The sequence below is a fragment of the Mercenaria mercenaria genome, chromosome 12 (genome assembly GCF_021730395.1).
Source record: "Mercenaria mercenaria strain notata chromosome 12, MADL_Memer_1, whole genome shotgun sequence".
NCBI classification, from domain to species: Eukaryota; Metazoa; Mollusca; class Bivalvia; order Venerida; family Veneridae; genus Mercenaria; species Mercenaria mercenaria.
Window position 1 is genome coordinate 55091072 of NC_069372.1, and position 18611 is coordinate 55109682.

An 18611-nucleotide genomic window follows, 5' to 3' on the forward strand; every position below is an offset into this window, starting at 1 on the left:
GGATTAGGGCACCAGTGAAGTCTTGATCACCATTAAAGCATGAAAGTCATCATGGCTTTTTAGCTCACCTGTCACAAAGTGACAAGGTGAGCTTTTGTGATCGCGCGGTGTCCGTCGTCCGTCGTCCGTCCGTGCGTGCGTGCGTGCGTGCGTGCGTGCGTGCGTCCGTAAACTTTTGCTTGTGACCACTCTAGAGGTCACATTTTTCATGGGATCTTTATGAAAGTTGGTCAGAATGTTCAACTTGATGATATCTAGGTCAAGTTCGAAACTGGGTCACGTGCCGTCAAAAACTAGGTCAGTAGGTCTAAAAATAGAAAAACCTTGTGACCTCTCTAGAGGCCATATATTTCACAAGATCTTCATGAAAATTGGTCAGAACGTTCACCTTGATGATATCTAGGTCAAGTTCGAAACTGGGTCACGTGCCATCAAAAACTAGGTCAGTAGGTCAAATAATAGAAAAACCTTGTGACCTCTCTAAAGGCCATATTTTTCATGGGATCTGTATGAAAGTTGGTCTGAATGTTCATCTTGATGATATCTAGATCAAGTTCGAAACTGGGTCACGTGCGGTCAAAAACTAGGTCAGTAGGTCTAAAAATAGAAAAACCTTGTGACCTCTCTAGAGGCCATATATTTCATGAGATCTTCATGAAAATTGGTCAGAATGTTCACCTTGATGATATCTAGGTCAAGTTCGAAAGTGGGTCACGTGCCGTCAAAAACTAGGTCAGTAGGTCAAATAATAGAAAAACCTTGTGACCTCTCTAGAGGCCATATTTTTCATGGGATCTGTATGAAAGTTGGTCTGAATGTTCATCTTGATGATATCTAGGTCAAGTTCGAAAGTGGGTCACGTGCCGTCAAAAACTAGGTCAGTAGGTCAAATAATAGAAAAACCTTGTGACCTCTCTAAAGGCCATATTTTTCATGGGATCTGTATGAAAGTTGGTCTGAATGTTCATCTTGATGATATCTAGGTCAAGTTCGAAACTGGGTCACGTGCGGTCAAAAACTAGGTCAGTAGGTCTAAAAATAGAAAAGCCTTGTGACCTCTCTAGAGGCCATATATATCATGAGATCTTCATGAAAATTGGTCAGAATGTTCACCTTGATGATATCTAGGTCAAGTTTGAAAGTGGGTCACGTGCGGTCAAAAACTAGGTCAGTAGGTCAAATAATAGAAAAACCTTGTGACCTCTCTAAAGGCCATATTTTTCATGGGATCTGTATGAAAGTTGGTCTGAATGTTCATCTTGATGACATCTAGGTCAAGTTCGAAAGTGGGTCACGTGCCGTCAAAAACTAGGTCAGTAGGTCAAATAATAGAAAAACCTTGTGACCTCTCTAAAGGCCATATTTTTCATGGGATCTATATGAAAGTTGGTCTGAATGTTCATCTTGATGATATCTAGGCCAAGTTCGAAACAGGGTCATGTGCGGTCAAAAACTAGGTCAGTAGGTCTAAAAATAGAAAAACCTTGTGACCTCTCTAGAGGCCATACTTGTGAATGGATCTCCATAAAAATTGGTCAGAATGTTCATCTTGATGATATCTAAGTCAAGTTCGAAAGTGGGTCACGTGCCGTCAAAAAGTAGGTCAGTAGGTCAATTAATGAAAAAACGTTGTGACCTCTCTAGAGGCCATATTTTTCATGGGATCTGTATGAAAGTTGGTCTGAATGTTTATCTTGATGATATATAGGTCAAGTTTGAAACTGGGTCAACTGCGATCAAAAACTAGGTCAGTAGGTCTTGAAATAGAAAAACCTTGTGACCTCTCTAGAGGCCATACCCTTGAATGGATCTTCATGAAAATTGGTCAGAATGTTCACCTTGATGATATCTAGGTCAAGTTTGAAACTGGGTCAAGTGCCATTAAAAACTAGGTCAGTAGGTCAAATAATAAAAAAACCTTGTGACCTGTCTAGAGGCCATACCTTTCATGGGATCTGTATGAAAGTTGGTCTGAATGTTCATCTTGATGATATCTAGGTCAAGTTTGAAACTGGGTCAACTGCGGTCAAAAGTAGGTCAGTAGGTCTAAAATTAGAAAAATCTTTTGACCTCTCTAGAGGCCATATTTTTCAATGGATCTTCATGAAAATTGATCTGAATGTTCACCTTGATGATATCTAGGTCAGTTTCGAAACTGGGTCACGTGCGGTCAAAAACTAGGCCAGTAGGTATAAAAATAGAAAAACCTTGTGACCTCTCTAGAGGCCATATTTTTCATGAGATCTTCATGAAAATTAGTGATAATGTTCACCTTGATATCTAGGTAAAGTTCAAAACAGGGTCACATACCTTTGAAAACTAGGTCAATAGGTCAAATAATAGAAAAACCTTGTGACCTCTCTAGAGACCATATTTTTCAATGGATCTTCATGAAAATTGGTCAGAATTTTTATCTTGATAATATCTAGGTCAGGTTCAAAACTGGGTCACATGAGCTCAAAAACTAGGTCACTATGTCAAATAATAGAAAAAACGACGTCATACTCAAAACTGGGTCTTGTGGGAAGAGGTGAGCGATTCAGGACCATCATGGTCCTCTTGTTTAGAATTATGTCTGTGAAGATGTAAAACCAGTCACTTGTTATTTTCTCCTCACACTGTTAATAAGATAAAAAATCAGTTGTGTAACTTGATACTGTATAGGGCTTTGAATTCACTTGTTCTTTTTAGCTCATCTGATTTTTTGAAAAAAACATTATGAGTTATTGTCATCACTTGATCAGCGTCGGCGTTGACGTCATTGTCGGCATTGGCGTTGCCTGGTTAAGTTTTATATTTAGGTCACCTTTCTCCTAAACTGTTGAAGCTATTGCTTTAAAACTTGCAACACTTATTCACCATCAATAGCTTATTCTGTACAGCAAGAAACATAACTCCATCCTGCTTTTTGCAAGAATTATGGCCCCTTTTGGACTTAGAAAATATCAGATTTCTGGTTAAGTTTTGCGTTTATGTCAACTTTTCTCCATAACGGTCAGTGCTATTGCTTTAAAACTGGGAACAGTTATTTGCCATTAAAAGCTGACTGTGCACAGGAAGTACCGTAACTCTACATAATAACAATGCTTTTGCAAGAATTTTAGCCCCTTTTGGACTTAGAAAATCAGATTTCTTGGTTAAGTTTTGTGTTTAGGTCAGCTTTTCTCTTAAACTATCAAAGCTATTGCTTTAAACTTGCAACATTTGTTCACCATCAAAAGCTCACTCTGAACAGCAAGAAACGTAAATCCATCCTGCTTTTTGCAAGAATTATGGCCCCTTTTGGACTTAGAAAATATCATAAAAACACATGGGTAGGACAATATTTCTGTTATACAGAGACAAAAAAATTAGATGAGCGTCTGCACCCACAAGGCAGCTCTTGTTTTCACTATTTTTCCAAACTGAGCTGGTTTACGGTTCTTTAAATTCACGCATTTTCATAAAACGCAAAATGATATTTTTTGGGAAGTGTTTTTTTTTTCTATTATAATAGATACTTAATTGTTCATTTTTTAGTACATGTTTTGAAAAGTGCACCACCATAATCAGGTGATCATAAATAATTTGATTCAGCCTTTAGACTTAATAACAAATAAGGCTTTTAAACAGCATTTTTGCACAGAATTCCAAGCTTACTATGCCAGCAAAGTTTCAAAGGCGTTAACCTGGAATACGGACATACTTAGGTGAAATTAATATTGATCTAAGAATGTCAAACATGAAAGATCGCCACGCACAATGGATGACATATTCTTTCAATAAACTATCACAACAAACAGAGCTCCTAAAAAGATCCTTTGTATCGGCAGGTGAAATCGCACCCAACAAAAAACTGTTAATGTAAGGGCTTTTGTTCGGGCAGACGGCTATTCTATGTATCAATAAAAGCAATTATCAAGCATTTAGAGTAAATGCAGATGATCAAATAATGTGGACTTTTTATATTTATTTATAAATTATGTTTATTTACATGTAATTTAAATAAATTATTATAGGTTGAAATCATGATTTGATACAATTATTCAGTGACTGTTAGAATAAATTTATAAAGTGAATTGAGTTGTCATAGATTAAGTTAGGTGTAATGAACCTCCCTTGTTATGAAAGACAACAAACGTGTAAAACATACTGACTAGATTCAATTTAAAATCGCGGTTTTAGAATTTGCTGATATTCAAATCCACAAGAACTTATAGAACTTTACAAGTTCTTGAACATTACTGCTGGTCTAGAACAAAATTGTTCATGACCAGGTTCATTAAAAGTACTAAATTCCAAACCTTTTTCTAGTTCAGTACCATTCTTGAACCCAATTTGAGTTTCTGAAATGTTCATTCTTTACAAAAAAATTTAGGTTTATTACCTTTTACAATAATGAATAAGTTCTTTGAACATTAATTCATAATGTCACAATGATCAGTTTCCATTATTTAGTTGCATGCGGGAAATTTTTTTGCACAGTGATTCAGCAATTTTGAGAAGTTTGTGCAGAAATAAGAGGAAATATTTATCATATACAGTAATAATGGTTTAAAGGCCATTAGTATAATGAATATCAGATAAGTAATAATGTGTTGTCATTAATTGTTCATTATAAAAATATAGAATCTTTTTAAATGTCACAGTTTCATGACCTGAAGCAAAGCTAGTATCTGAATTTCAATCTGAGATTAATTAATTATACATTGTTTAACTTAATGTTTTGTATTTTATGCAGCAATTGTTTTACTTCTTATTATGCTCCCAATCCACTCTAGTTTACTGTTTTAACTCATGTCATTTGTTGAGGTGTAAATGTCATTTCACAGTGACTGAGACTAAAAAACAAACAGTCTCTGGCCACTAACTGAACATCACTTTGACCTATAGTTGACAGATTTCATAGGATGTGCCATTGGCTTAGATGGTCAGTCTGCTAAATAACAGTAATGTAGTTTCAAAAAAAATGTTGTTTGTAGCCCCTGCCAAGATCAGTTCATGAAATTTTCGTCAGGGTTCTTAAATTTGTTCTTGAATTTGTTCTTGAATTTATTCTTGAATAGTCAAAGGAAGGGACTCTATTATATTGAACTTCTGTAATCTTATCTAGAAGTTTTTGAACTGTTCAAGATCATTGCAGAATTAATACTTGAACTAGTTCTTGGACAGTTCAAGAACATTAAATTGCATTTTAGAACTAGGAGTTCAAGAATTTGTTCTAGGTTTAGTTCTAGAAAAAGTTCTAGAATGGCCATTTTATGTTCATGAACTATTCTAGAACTAGATTCAAGAACTGTTCAAGAACTATTTCTTGCATTCCTCGCAGGGGAGGGGAAATGCCCTTTAAAAAGATTTATCTTTAGTTTCTCAGCTTTCAGATATAAAGCATACTTTCTTTTGTTCTGGTTTGAAAAAGTAGAGAGACTGTTTTACAGAAATACAGTTCAAATAAATATGTAAAAAAAATATGTTGCCATGGAAACAAGATGCCTTCCAGTTTGATCTAATACAGCATTCTTTTTTTTGTTCTAGTATGAAAAAGTAGAGAGACTGTTTTACAGAAATACAGTTTAAATAAATACCTAAAAAGTTATGTTGCCGTGGAAACAAGATGCCTTCCAGTTTGACCAAATACAGAAATTGTTATAGTTTTCTCATTTCACAGTTTTAATATTAAATGATTTAGAAGACATAGCAGACAGTTGGTCAAAATAATATGGTATTGTTTATGTAGGGTGATGTTCAGGGTAGGTAGACTTTGTTTTTCTCCACAGAACATCAGAAATACCACGGTAACATACTAGGTGAAACTAACTTAATTTGTCTCTTTAAGTTTTCTATCTATTAAGTATGACATCACCTATGTTACCATGTTTTTTTACATGTAATATTAGATTGCATTCCACTTATGAACAGATTTTTTTTTTACATTTTTACTTCAGTGTGTCGGATAATTTATGATGCTAACTAAATGTAAGATATTTCAGGATCAACGAAATGTACTCTGAAAACTTTGTACTTACATTTCTTATAACTTATATCCGGATCATTTATTGTTTAACAAAGTATTTATAAAATACTGTCACTTTCAGTTTTGCATGATACAGTTTTATATCTTTGTCTGTGACTTTATGACAGTCAGCTCCAGATTTGTAGACAGTTTATAAGAGGACCAAGTGTTTCCCTAAGATCGCAATGCCATAGATAAATCTATAAAACAATACCCTTCATTTTGGTATTGTTTCTTTCACAGCTAATTTGATTGTTTGACAATACCACATAATCAGATAAGCTTTACAAATGCTGCTATTTAATTTATGAATTTTTGGGTCGTGGCATTTGAATAAACAGTGAAATTTGAGGTCACAATTGACAAAGTCAGTTGAGCAAATTGTGATATCTTTTTCCAGTAATGAAATTGTTTGCTTATTTAATCTATTGAAAGTCATTATTCATCCAAAATTGCACGATTTCACTTGATTTATATAGGAACATTAATTTTGTCATATGAAGAATTACCTACCTGATTTATGGACAAGATTTGCTTAAGTTAGATAGCCAATTATCTGTGCATTTGGAAACTTTTAATAGCCTTTGGAAGTAAACGTGACTTTTTATAGGTTTACTGGACCCCCCTTATGAAAATTTTCAGTATAATTGTCATATATAAATAATACCATTGCATTGTCAGTGTATGATCAGTTTGTAACCAGTTTAGTGTCAGTCTGTTGTCACTGGTATGCTATTATCAGTTATGGATAATTTAAACCAGTGCATTACCAGCTTAATACCAGACCTGACAACAGAATGGTAATGATCTGGCAACACAGTAGAAATAAGCTGTCAACAAACTTTTTATTCAAAGAAACAGATGAAACTTAACATTTTCAAGTAAAGCAACTGACATCGATCTGACAACAAATGTCCAGTAAGCTGACAATAGGTGTGTTTTGTTTTTTCCAGCCATTTTTTAGTGTAAAACCAGACTACTGTCAGATCTGGCAACACACTGGCTAGAAAACAACTGGACTGAAAATTTCTGGTACTAAACTCAGTATATGGCAACACACTGACAAGAAAGTATCACTAGCTCATTGAGTTATACTTATTTATTTCCTTTCCTAATAGGAAAATTCTCTTTATTTCCATTGTATTGTCATAGCATTGTCAGTGTATGGTAAGTTTGTTTCAAGTTTAGTGTCAGTATATTGGTTCTTTTACAGCGATTTTTTTCCTTATATAAGTGGTACCGAATATCGGACCTGTTCACAATTGCAAACGGTCATTCACAATTTTCAAATGGTGTGAAAATCTCTAAAAATAGTAAAGAAATGTAAAAGAAGCATTGAAAAACTTTAAAGAAATTTGTTATCGACTTTTGCGAGGAAAAGCGTCTGATTGATCAAGATTTGTTATATTCGTCACCCTACACTATCGACCCTTGCACATTAATTCACAGTGCGTTTTGGTACGAAATGTTAATTCATAGTGCATTTAAGTACAAATCGGTTACGAATCATTTAAATAGTGTTCTCATTTGTTTTGGAATAAATGTATGAATGTAAGTTTTAGATACCCATCTTTTTAAACCCATATATTCATATTCAATCATTAAACATTTTGATTCACAAAGAATAAAAAAAATCACAATTAAGGGGGGAAAATTCACAATTTTGAGAAAAACGATGCAAATTTTCACAATTTTTCTGCTACCAGACCCATTCACAATTTAGAAAAAATCACTGTTTTATAAATTTATCTTTAATATGAATATTAATGTGCAGTACAGCCTGAAACTTGAAACCTTCATTTGCTTGTGAGTCAATTTTGTTACAAATTAAGATTAATTTTGCAATATTTTGATTATGAATAACGTAACATTGAAATCAAAAGAACATCAAAATATTTGACCAAAATTATGGTAAATCAGCATGTTTACTTTGACAGGGTAGCGAAAATACATGACTTTTAAACTTTCTGTATCTGTTTAGCACAATTAAATAGTTGTTGGGGACAGATTTGGTATTACAATGAAAACAAGTAACTGTAAAATAATAAAAAAGTACCTTTAAAATGTGCCCATCAATGCTGGAAAACTTAACTGAAAATAATTTTTGAGGAAACAACAGCAATAATTATTACCTACTCAGTCATTTTTATTAACATGATTAAGTGTCTTGTAATATTCTTTTTGTTGTGAAAATTGCTAAGATGGATATATTGCCAGTGTATTGCCAGTGTGTAACCAGTATATTGTCAGTATCTGCTCTGAGAATATCCAATGTACTAGACAGACAAATTTTTTTACAAGATTCAAGTATAAGTTTTACACCATTCTGAAGGTCTCCAGGAATGGAAGTAGGATCTCATTGAATTTTAAAGATATCTCTTATAATAAGCTAAAAATATGTTTCTCCTTTATAACATTTTGACCTACAAAACATTTATATTTTTGCCCATAAAAGTTAACAATTTTTTTTACAGGTAAATGCTTCATGTAATCCTTATTAAAGGTTTCCTATCTGGAACATAAAATCAGCAAATAAAAAATATTGGCCAAAATATAAATCTTTTTCGTGTTCAAAATGGAAAATACCCTGTCAAAATTGTTTTAAAACAGTTGAAGATACATGTATTTTGAAAGTCTTAGAAGTTCTTATTTTTACTCTTGGAAATTTTCAGATTTTGATAGCTTTTGCTGTTATAGGAATATTGCCAGTGAATTGAAAAGATTTCGTACTTGGTCTGTCTGTAACTGTTTGATATAGTTGTACCTAATGCAAGTAAAGTTACAACCTCCTGTATCAAATATCCTTTATATATTTATTCAAATTGTCATAATGTCAAATTGACACACTGTATTTCCCCATAGAAATACCCCCCCCCCCCCCCCCAATAACAATTCAAACTCTCTTCTCCCCTTTTTTTTAGAAAACAGACTTTTTTACTGACTTTTAGTGTTACATTTGTATCAGTTGTTAAAATTCATTTATATTAGAAATTTGATTTAAAGCTATACTATGACTTGTTTTAGAATTTGCATCTCTTATTAAAAGTCCCAATTTGTAAAATGCAATGCCTCCTAGTGGGTGTGTTTATTTGGGAGTATACGTTAATTAAACTTTTGCCTTGAATGGGGAACAAACTCTTGTCCCATTGCATAACTATAACTCTTTGCCCACAGAGCTGACAGGGATTAACTGTTAGCTTTCTTAAACCAAAGGTTTTGAAAAAAACATAATATTATGATATATAATAGTGAATGTATCGATACAAAATTATTTCAGTAATATAATTGTTTTCTAAAATAACCAAAGTATTATTTTGAAGAAAATAAACGAAAGAAAATTTTAACATTAATATAATTAATATGGCAAAATCTGTAAATTTGATATATACTTACATTTTGTATAACTTCAAAATCTCATATAATATGTTACAATCATTCACTGTCTTTTTAGTGTTAGAGTAATACTGATATGGACCATTTCAAGCAAAGCAATAAGCATTATAATATGACCCTAATGAACCACACAATTTAAATTTCTGTAATATGTAATACAAATATGCAAACAACATGATCGTACTTTTATGTGAACTCTTAAGAATTAGCACAACATTCTTTAAGTTTTAAGGTGTTACATCATGCATTCATCAGAATGTACAGATGATCGTAGCTAGCTCTTAAGTCTGATTCTATAACTCGGGGCACAGGAATTTGTCATCAGGCTATCATCCTGCGATGATGATGATAATAAGTAATTCTGCACAGACAGACAGATTAACCCTTACCCTGCTAAATTTCTATACTGAACTTGTCTATCTTTCAGTTTGGACAGTACCATTAACTGTTAAAAGTGGGTGCTTATCAAAAAGTGCAGACCATGATCAGACTGCATGGATGTGTAGACTGATCTTGGTCTGCACTGGTCGCAAAGGCAGAATCACTTGCCGCCAGCAGGCTAAGGGTTAAACTTGCTTAAAAACTTAGAGCAAATCTCGCTATGTCTCATGATAACCATTTCATGGATTTTGTGGATATGACAAGCCACAGACAACAACTAACGAACAAACAAATTTCCCTCTAACTTATGATGCCCATGAAATATAGATAATTTCACAGTAATTGATTTCACCGGAAAATAGCCAGTAATAATAACCTGTTCTGTTTATAATGCTTTTATTACATCCTCTGATTGGACCTGACATCTTATTAATAACTTTAAATTTACAGAAGTTCTCATTCGGAATCCTTAGTTTCACTAAAAGGACCTGGTTTATTAGCAAAAAATACATTTAAGAGGACCCCATTTGGCAATACTTGCAAATTTAATACGTCAACATCCCAGCTCAGGGAACATACTTTGAGAAAGTCTTCTTTCCAGCTTTTGGAAGGTAAGCAGTTCTACCTAGGTGCCCACTCATTCCTAACATAATGTAAGACATGAATTGCTTAAGTTTAACTTAAAGGAACCCAAGAAAATGTAAAATATGTTACGAGCAGGGTCAGTCATCATGACTCATCATATGAGCCGTGCCATGAGAAAACCAACATAGTGGGTTTGCGACCAGCATGGATCCAGACCAGCCTGCGCATCCGCGCAGTCTGGTCAGGATCCATGCTGTTCGCTTTTAAAGCCTATTGGAATTGGAGAAACTATTAGTGAACAGCATGGATCCTGACCAGACTGCGCGGATGCGCAGGCTGGTCTGGATCCATGCTGGTCGCAAAGCCACTATGTTGGTTTTCTCATGGCACGGCTCAATTATAGACTTAAACCTTACCCTGCTAAATTTCTACAATGAACTTGTCCGTCTTTCAGTTTGGACAGTACCATTAGCTGTTAGAAGGGGTGATTACCAAAAATATATTGACTGAATAGGGAACAGTGCAGATCATGATCAGACTGCATGGATATGCGGGCAGATCATGATCTACACTGGTCGCAAGGCAGAATCAATTATGTCCAGCATGATAAGGGTTAATATACTGAACTGTGAGTGCACCACCTTAAGAAAATATGAAACATATTTAATGCTATTTCAAGTACCTTGTATTTTGTTGTTTGATTAGAAATTTTGTTTTAGTTTACATTATACAAACATGTCAAAAGAAAACTCTGGGGCCGTATCAATAGGTTCATGCTCTATCAATATTACATGTTTACACTACAATATACTTTCAAGTTTGTTTTAAAGTTTTATCTAATAGCCTTTATAAACAGTTCACTTTCTTTGTATAATTATTGTACTGTACATTTTTAAAGACAAAGAATATCTTTATTTCTTAACTTACTTCAATTTGACTTAAACTAATCCAAGATAGAAAATCAGATATTTTGAACCAACACTCATTTTTCTAAAATAAAGACATTGTTATTATTACTATTTTTTGTAATTATCAAATTAAAAATGATAAGAATTGCCATAAAAACCATGGCACTTTCAGAACTTAAGAACTAGATTGCTGTGTTCAATACAAGCTGAAGACTAAGATGCATGAAGCATGAGAAGTTTATAGATGATCTATTTTTATGTCATTCTGATCAGTTGCAGATTTTTCTCTCTTTGTCAGTCTACGCTTCTTTCAGTTTTGAAGTGTATTCGTCCTTACTATAAATAGTATTAAAAATAATATTGAAAATGATCTGTATGGTCACAGCTGATAGACTGATTATGGTACAATATGCTTAACTTGATATAATAATATGAAATTAGTGCAAGGTAACCTGTCAATAGATGAAATAGATTAGTGGTCAGTAGATGAAAGAAGCAATGAGGTTGAAAATTACTAGTTTGTGGAAAATATGAAAATTGAAATTACAGAGATGAGAATGAAGCTACATCCTAAAAATATATTAACCTCTTTTGTGTGCACTGCTTCTTGTAAATGTTCATCTCAATGAAAATCAAAGGAAAATGTTCTAGAGAAGAAGTGGATAACCTGTTCATTTTAAACTAAATAATTTTAAATAATTTTTTTGTGTATTAACTTCATAATTAGAATTTCATGAGTTTATGTCGCATTGGGATTAAGCCATTTTGCCATAAACCTTGAAATCTTTCAGTGCAAACATAGTGAAATGATACACACAAATTATTCCTTGTTGCAGGTGTGGCTATAGGTATGGGAATGGTTGGAATGCAGCATATTGCAAACGTTGGACAGATATTTAGAGAGAAGGGCTACCGGCATGTCAGTCCTTACTTCATTCCCATGGTACTGGTCAACATGGCTGCTGGACATGTCAGTCTGCGATACGGATTACAGGTATTGTTTCACAGGCTTACTTCTCAGCCTTCGGTATGGACTACAGGCATTGTTTCACAGGTTTATTTCTCAGTGTTCAGTATGGACTACAGGTACTGTTTCACAGGCTTACTTCTCAGTCTTCTATATTGACTACAGGCATTGTTTCACAGGTTTATTTCTCAGCATTCAGTATGGACTACAGGTACTGTTTCACAGGCTTACTTCTCAGCCTTCTATATAGACTACAGGCATTGTTTCACAGGTTTATTTCTCAGCATTCAGTATGGACTATAGGTACTGTTTCACAGGCTTACTTCTCAGCCTTCAGTATGGACTACAGGCATTGTTTCACAGGTTTATTTCTCAGCATTCAGTATGGACTACAGGTACTGTTTCACAGGCTTACTTCTCAGCCTTCTGTATGGACTACATGCTTTGTTTCACAGGTTTATTTCTCAGCGTTCAGTATGGACTACAGGTATTGTTTCACAGGCTTACTTCTCAGCCTTTGGTATGGACTACAGGCATTGTTTCACTGGTTTATTTCTCAGCATTCAGTATGGACTACAGGTACTGTTTCACAGGTTTACTTGTCAGCCTTCGGTAAGGACTACAGGTACTGTTTCACAGGTTTACTCGTTAGCCGTCGGTACGGACTACAGGTATTGTTTCACTGGTTTACTCGTTAGCATTCGGTACGGACTACAGGTACTGTTTCACAGGCTTACTTCTCAGCCTTCTGTATGGACTACAGGCATTGTTTCACAGGTTTATTCGTCAGCCTTCCGTATGGACTACAGGTATTGTTTCACTGGTTTACTTGGCAGCCTTCCATATGAACTACAGGTATTTATTCACAGGTTTACCTGTCTAAGTCTTTGATATGAACTACAGGCATTGTTTCACAGGTTTACTTGTCAGTCTTCAATATGAACTACAGGTATTGTTTCACAGGGTAACCTGTCAACCTTTAATGTTGTTTCACAGGTGTACTTTTCAGCCTTTGATATGGACTTGAGAATGTATGGTGAAAAAAAAGGGTCCATACCTGCAGGAACAGGTCACAGTTAAGTTTTTTGTTGAGGTAAGAAAAACTTGCGTCTCGACTGAAACTTTTAAACGATTGACTATAAGTTTAAGGGTTTCATATACAAATATTATGCATGCTGAGAAGATAATTTGCACAGAAGAATCAGGTCTGTACCTTTGAGTTTAGTGTCACAGGGAAAGGTAATAAATTAAAGTTAAGTGTGTCTCAGCTCTAACTCTTTTTGATTCAACTCCAGGAAATCAAAGGAAACTTCACATAAATGTTAAGCATGATGCAAAAGTAAAATCTGTATCTCAAAGGCCAAGGTCACAGGTAAAGGGCCTGGTTATGTTTATTAGCGTCTTTGCTATAACTTTTAAATTATTCAGCTCAAGGGGATCCATCAAAATTTTACATAAATGTTAAAAATGGTGAAAAAGAGTCATGTTATATATATGCATGGGTACTAGGACTAATGTTGATGTAACTTGGGCTCAGCAATAACTCTAGAAATAATTCAGAGAATTTCAATGAAACATTTCGTAGCTATAAGCTTGATGAGAAGGTGTGTCACACCTTAGAGTTGGTCAATACCTTCAAGGTCATGATCACAGTTATTGAGCAAGGGTGCTAGAGTAAGGGACAGGGACTTATATAGCTTTGAAGAATGTGTTATATAAAGTAGTTTTTGTTACCCATATTAAACACCTTGGCCTTACTTTGCTTTTATTAGCTCGACTATGTGTGATTTTTTTCAAAAAAGTAGAGCTTTTGTTGTCATCCTTTCATTGACGCTGACCTCCGTATCATAAAAGTTTTGCATGTATGCAGGTTTCTCTAAAATTACTAGACCTAATGCTTACAAACATTACACATTTATTAGGCATTATGAGATGACCTAAAAGTACAAGTTACATAACTCCAGCTTTAATTTTGTCAAATTCTGTGGACTTCCTTTTTAACATAGAATTTCAAGTAAAAAATTTACTTGTATGCAGGTTTCTTAAAAACCACTATGTCAAATGCTTTCAAACCAAACTTCACACATGTATTTTACATCATGAGATGACCTAACAGAACAAGTAAAATAACTTTGGCATTGATTTTGTCAATATTATGCCCCTCTTTAACTTGGAATTTCAGTTTAAAGTTTTGTATGCAAGCAAGTTTCTGTAAAACTATTATGCCAAATACTTTCAAACACTGAAAGTGTTTATTGATCTTAATCCATAGAATGTCCTTCATGTAACCTTGATGACCATCTTGCCAATGTAGATTACCTGTGTGCCACAATATTGTGTATCTTAAAGTTTATGTTGTTTCAGGGACCAAACCATGCAGTTTCTACAGCATGCACCACAGGACTACACGCTATAGGTGATGCAGCAAGATTCATACAGTATGGTGATGCAGACGTAATGGTAGCCGGCGGAACGGAGGCTAGTATCGACCCTCTCAGTATTGCTGGATTTGCTCGTATGAGGGCCTTAAGTACCAAATATAACAGTACACCTGAACTTGCTTCAAGACCTTTTGATAAAGACAGGGATGGTTTTGTTATGTCTGAAGGAGCAGGAGTAATGATTCTTGAGGAACTATATCATGCGAAAAACAGGGGTGCAAACATTTATGCAGAAATTCTGGGTTATGGATTATCGGCTGATGCACACCACATAACTGCACCTAGTGAAGATGGCACTGGGGCATATAATTGTATGAAAAATGCTTTGAAACATGCAGATTTGGAACCGGAAAGTGTTGGGTATGTTAATGCTCATGCAACATCAACGCCTCTTGGAGACAAAGCTGAAAGTGGTGCAATATTTAAACTTTTTGGAAGACATTGTGATAAATTGCTTATTTCTTCAACTAAAGGTGCTACTGGACATTTACTTGGAGCAGCTGGCAGTTTGGAAGCCATGTTAACTGTTCTAGCTTGTCAATCAGGGAAAGTTCCGCCCACAGTGAATCTTAACCAGTCAGATACTGGGTTTGATTTAAACTATGTATTTAAGAAATTTTCTAATTGGCCAGATAAGAAAAGAATAGGATTAAGTAATTCATTTGGATTTGGTGGTACAAACGCTAGTATTTGTTTTAGTAATTCTGTTGGAGATTTGTGATGATACTATGTTTACTTTACTTTAAGTTTGAGTATTTTGTATGAAATATTTATTGCATAATCAACATTACACAACAGTCTTATTAGCCAGTCATGTTTGAATTCAAGCATGGTAATGTAAATTATCTCTTAATGCTTGGGCAGTCTGTGATACCATTTGATTTCAAGGGCATAAACTTTTGTGGTTATGGCAAAGATGACTATTTTATAGGGACTGAACCTGTAGATTTCAAATTCAAACGATACATTAATTAGGATTTTTGTTTGTTCACTGGGATTAAATTTCAGGGATTGACACAACCTAACAACCTAAATTCCATGAAAATTAATCCATTCTGAATATGAACGATTTCACCATGTTCACAGTACATGTTGATGCCAATGCTGTTACATAAGATTAATCAACAGTGATGTTCTGATTAATCATGGTCAACAAAATCATGAATAAAAGGTTCATGACATGATCATTGGCACTTCATTGTTGACAAATTTTGGTGCCGTAATAGTGTATGCCGTGGAAGAAAGCTAAATCTAGTGTCATATAACTGGTTGGTTTGGAAGCTGGTCATTTACTTTGTTCCTGAATTGTTCCTGAACATCATGCTTAAAATTGGCAAATAATTTTTTTTCATTGGTCTAAGCAATAGTTTTGGTCAGAGTTCCGCTCTTTTGATATACAGTCGAATATTGTTACCTCGATATCGGTTAGCTTGATACTCTGGTTAGCACGATGTGTTTTAGTCAGTCCCGATTTTTCTCTATATTTTAATGTTATTATTTATCATTACCTTGATATGATTAGAATGATATTTTGTTTAGCTCGATGAGATTTTTCAGTCCCTTCAACTTACCTGTACTGTTTTTACACCTGGTTTCGTCGATATCACAGCTTGTCAAAAAATATCCATGTTTTTTGTAAGGTGTGGAAATCAACCTATTGTTGTCCGACGATGTATTAATTATAGTTAGGATAGTTTGTGTGTTTATTTTGTTTGTTAATTAATCTTAAATCCAATTTAAATGTCAGCAAGTTTGCATTTAATTCCCAGTTATTAGTCTTTTAAAACTGTGTGCAAGCGGGCAAGCTGTTTTTCCAATGTAACAATTAATTTGGACGAACTGTTTTCTGTCTGACGGGGTAAAAATCTGCCATTTAGGATTGAGTAACAATATAGGTATTTAACTGGAAAATTGTTGTTATCGAAGCACAGTCAAAATAACAACTCAACAAGGAACATTATACCGCTGCATTCAGACTTGTTTAGGGAAGGATCCGGTAACCAACCCGGGGGGATACCTAGCAGCTCTACCCACCATGTTGTCAGTGGGGTAGGACCTGGTAACCAACCGAATTTAGATGTTTTATTTGTCAATAAAATTAAGATCGTATTTTTGTTTTATATTATTTCTTTCCCCTTCAAAACCTACTGAAAGCAGCATGAGATGTAATGACAATATAGACCTCCTACACAGACATAAAATGTAGTCTCAGATAGTCGATATCGTTACGTCGAACTTCGGATACGTCGATGCAATTTTTGCAGTCCCTTGAATATCGAGGTAACGGTATTTGACTGTATTTGAATTTCATCATGATTAATCTGTGATCAGGCAGGTTTTGTATTGATTGATTTACATATGTATGTGGAAATTTGTAATGATTTTAAACATACTATGCAGTTCAGTAGACATAACCTCATTTTAGCATTAATTAGACACCTGTCTCGGTATGCTGCCAGTCTTAGTTGCAATTGTATTTTGAGGTGTGTTCAGTATGTTATGTTATTGAAATTGAATTAAATTTGTTAATATTTATATATTTTCTTTATAAGCTTTAGTTGTCCTCCCACTAAACATACAAAACAAATCTCATTTTAAACAGACTTTTCAAGTGTCGACATCCTCGCCACCTCAGTCAGATTGTAGACTTTGAGCTTGAAATGAAAGGTGATAACAAACATTGCAACACATTATAGTATATAAGTATACATGAAGTATTGGAATGATAATATTCTATTCTACATTTCTGATTATATATCTTATCTGTAATTATTTTTTGAATCTGCATATCAAATTTCAGATAAATAGCTTTATACTGTCTGTACCAAATCTAGTCTAGTTTTACACATCTTCAATATTTTTGATTTGGGAGGTTTGTGTGTCATCTCTCCATAATATTTGGAAGGAACTTAGCTTTGTGTTTGTCCATCTTTCTGTCTGAAATTGTGCTGTGCATTATATCTCAAATAGTATTACCTTGAGTTCTGAATCATTTTCGGATTGATATTCAGCATAAGAATTGCACCTGTTTTTAGCTCACCTGTCACATAGTGACAAGGTGAGCTTTTGTGATCACGCAGCGTACGTCGTCCGTCCGTGCGTGCGTAAACTTTTGCTTGTGACCACTCTAGAGGTCACATTTTTTGTGGGATCTTTATGAAAGTTGGTCAGAATGTTCATCTTGATGATATCTAGGTCAGGTTCGAAACTGGGTCATGTGCCTTCAAAAACTAGGTCAGTAGGTCTAAAAATAGAAAAACCTTGTGACCTCTCTAGAGGCTATATATTTCACAAGATCTTCATGGAAATTAGTCAGAATGTTCACCTTGATGATATCTAGGTCAAGTTCGAAAGTGGGTCAAGTGCCATCAAAAACTAGGTCAGTAGGTCTAAAAATAGAAAAACCTTGTGACCTCTCTAGAGGCCATATTTTTCATGGGATCTGTATGAAAGTTGGTCTAAATGTTCATCTTGATGATATCTAGGTCAAGTTCGAAACTGGGTCACGTGTGGTCAAAAACTAGGTCAGTAGGTCTAAAAATAGAAAAACCTTGTGACCTCTCTAGAGGCCATATATTTCATGAGATCTTCATGAAAACTGGTCAGAATGTTCACTTTGATGATATCTAGGTCAAGTTCGAAAGTGGATCACGTGCCGTCAAAAACTAGGTCAGTAGGTCAAATAATAGAAAAACCTTGTGACCTCTCAAGAGGCCATATTTTTCATGGGATCTGTATGAAAGTTGGTCTGAATGTTCATCTTGATGATATCTAGGTCAAGTTCGAAAGTGGGTCACGTGCCATCAAAAACTAGTCAGTAGGTCAAATAATAGAAAAACTTTGTGACCTCTCTCAAGGCCATATTTTTCATTGGATCTTTATGAAAGTTGGTCTGAATGTTCATCTTGATGATATCTAGATCAAGCTTGAAACAGGGTCATGTG

The 18611-nt window shown here is 34.6% G+C and overlaps 1 protein-coding gene across 1 annotated transcript in view; it reads left to right on the forward strand.

Annotated features, from left to right (window-relative positions):
* The window catches only part of LOC123533854 (3-oxoacyl-[acyl-carrier-protein] synthase, mitochondrial-like), a 29147-nt gene extending 11943 nt beyond the window's left edge, over nt 1-17204 (forward strand). Inside the window, exons 3-4 of the mRNA XM_045315791.2 lie at nt 12096-12253; nt 14591-17204. Coding sequence (XP_045171726.2) covers nt 12096-12253; nt 14591-15388 — 956 coding nt within the window. The 3' untranslated portion in view covers nt 15389-17204. The remainder of the gene's footprint in view (nt 1-12095; nt 12254-14590) is intronic.
* The last annotated feature ends 1407 nt before the right edge of the window (nt 17205-18611 follow it).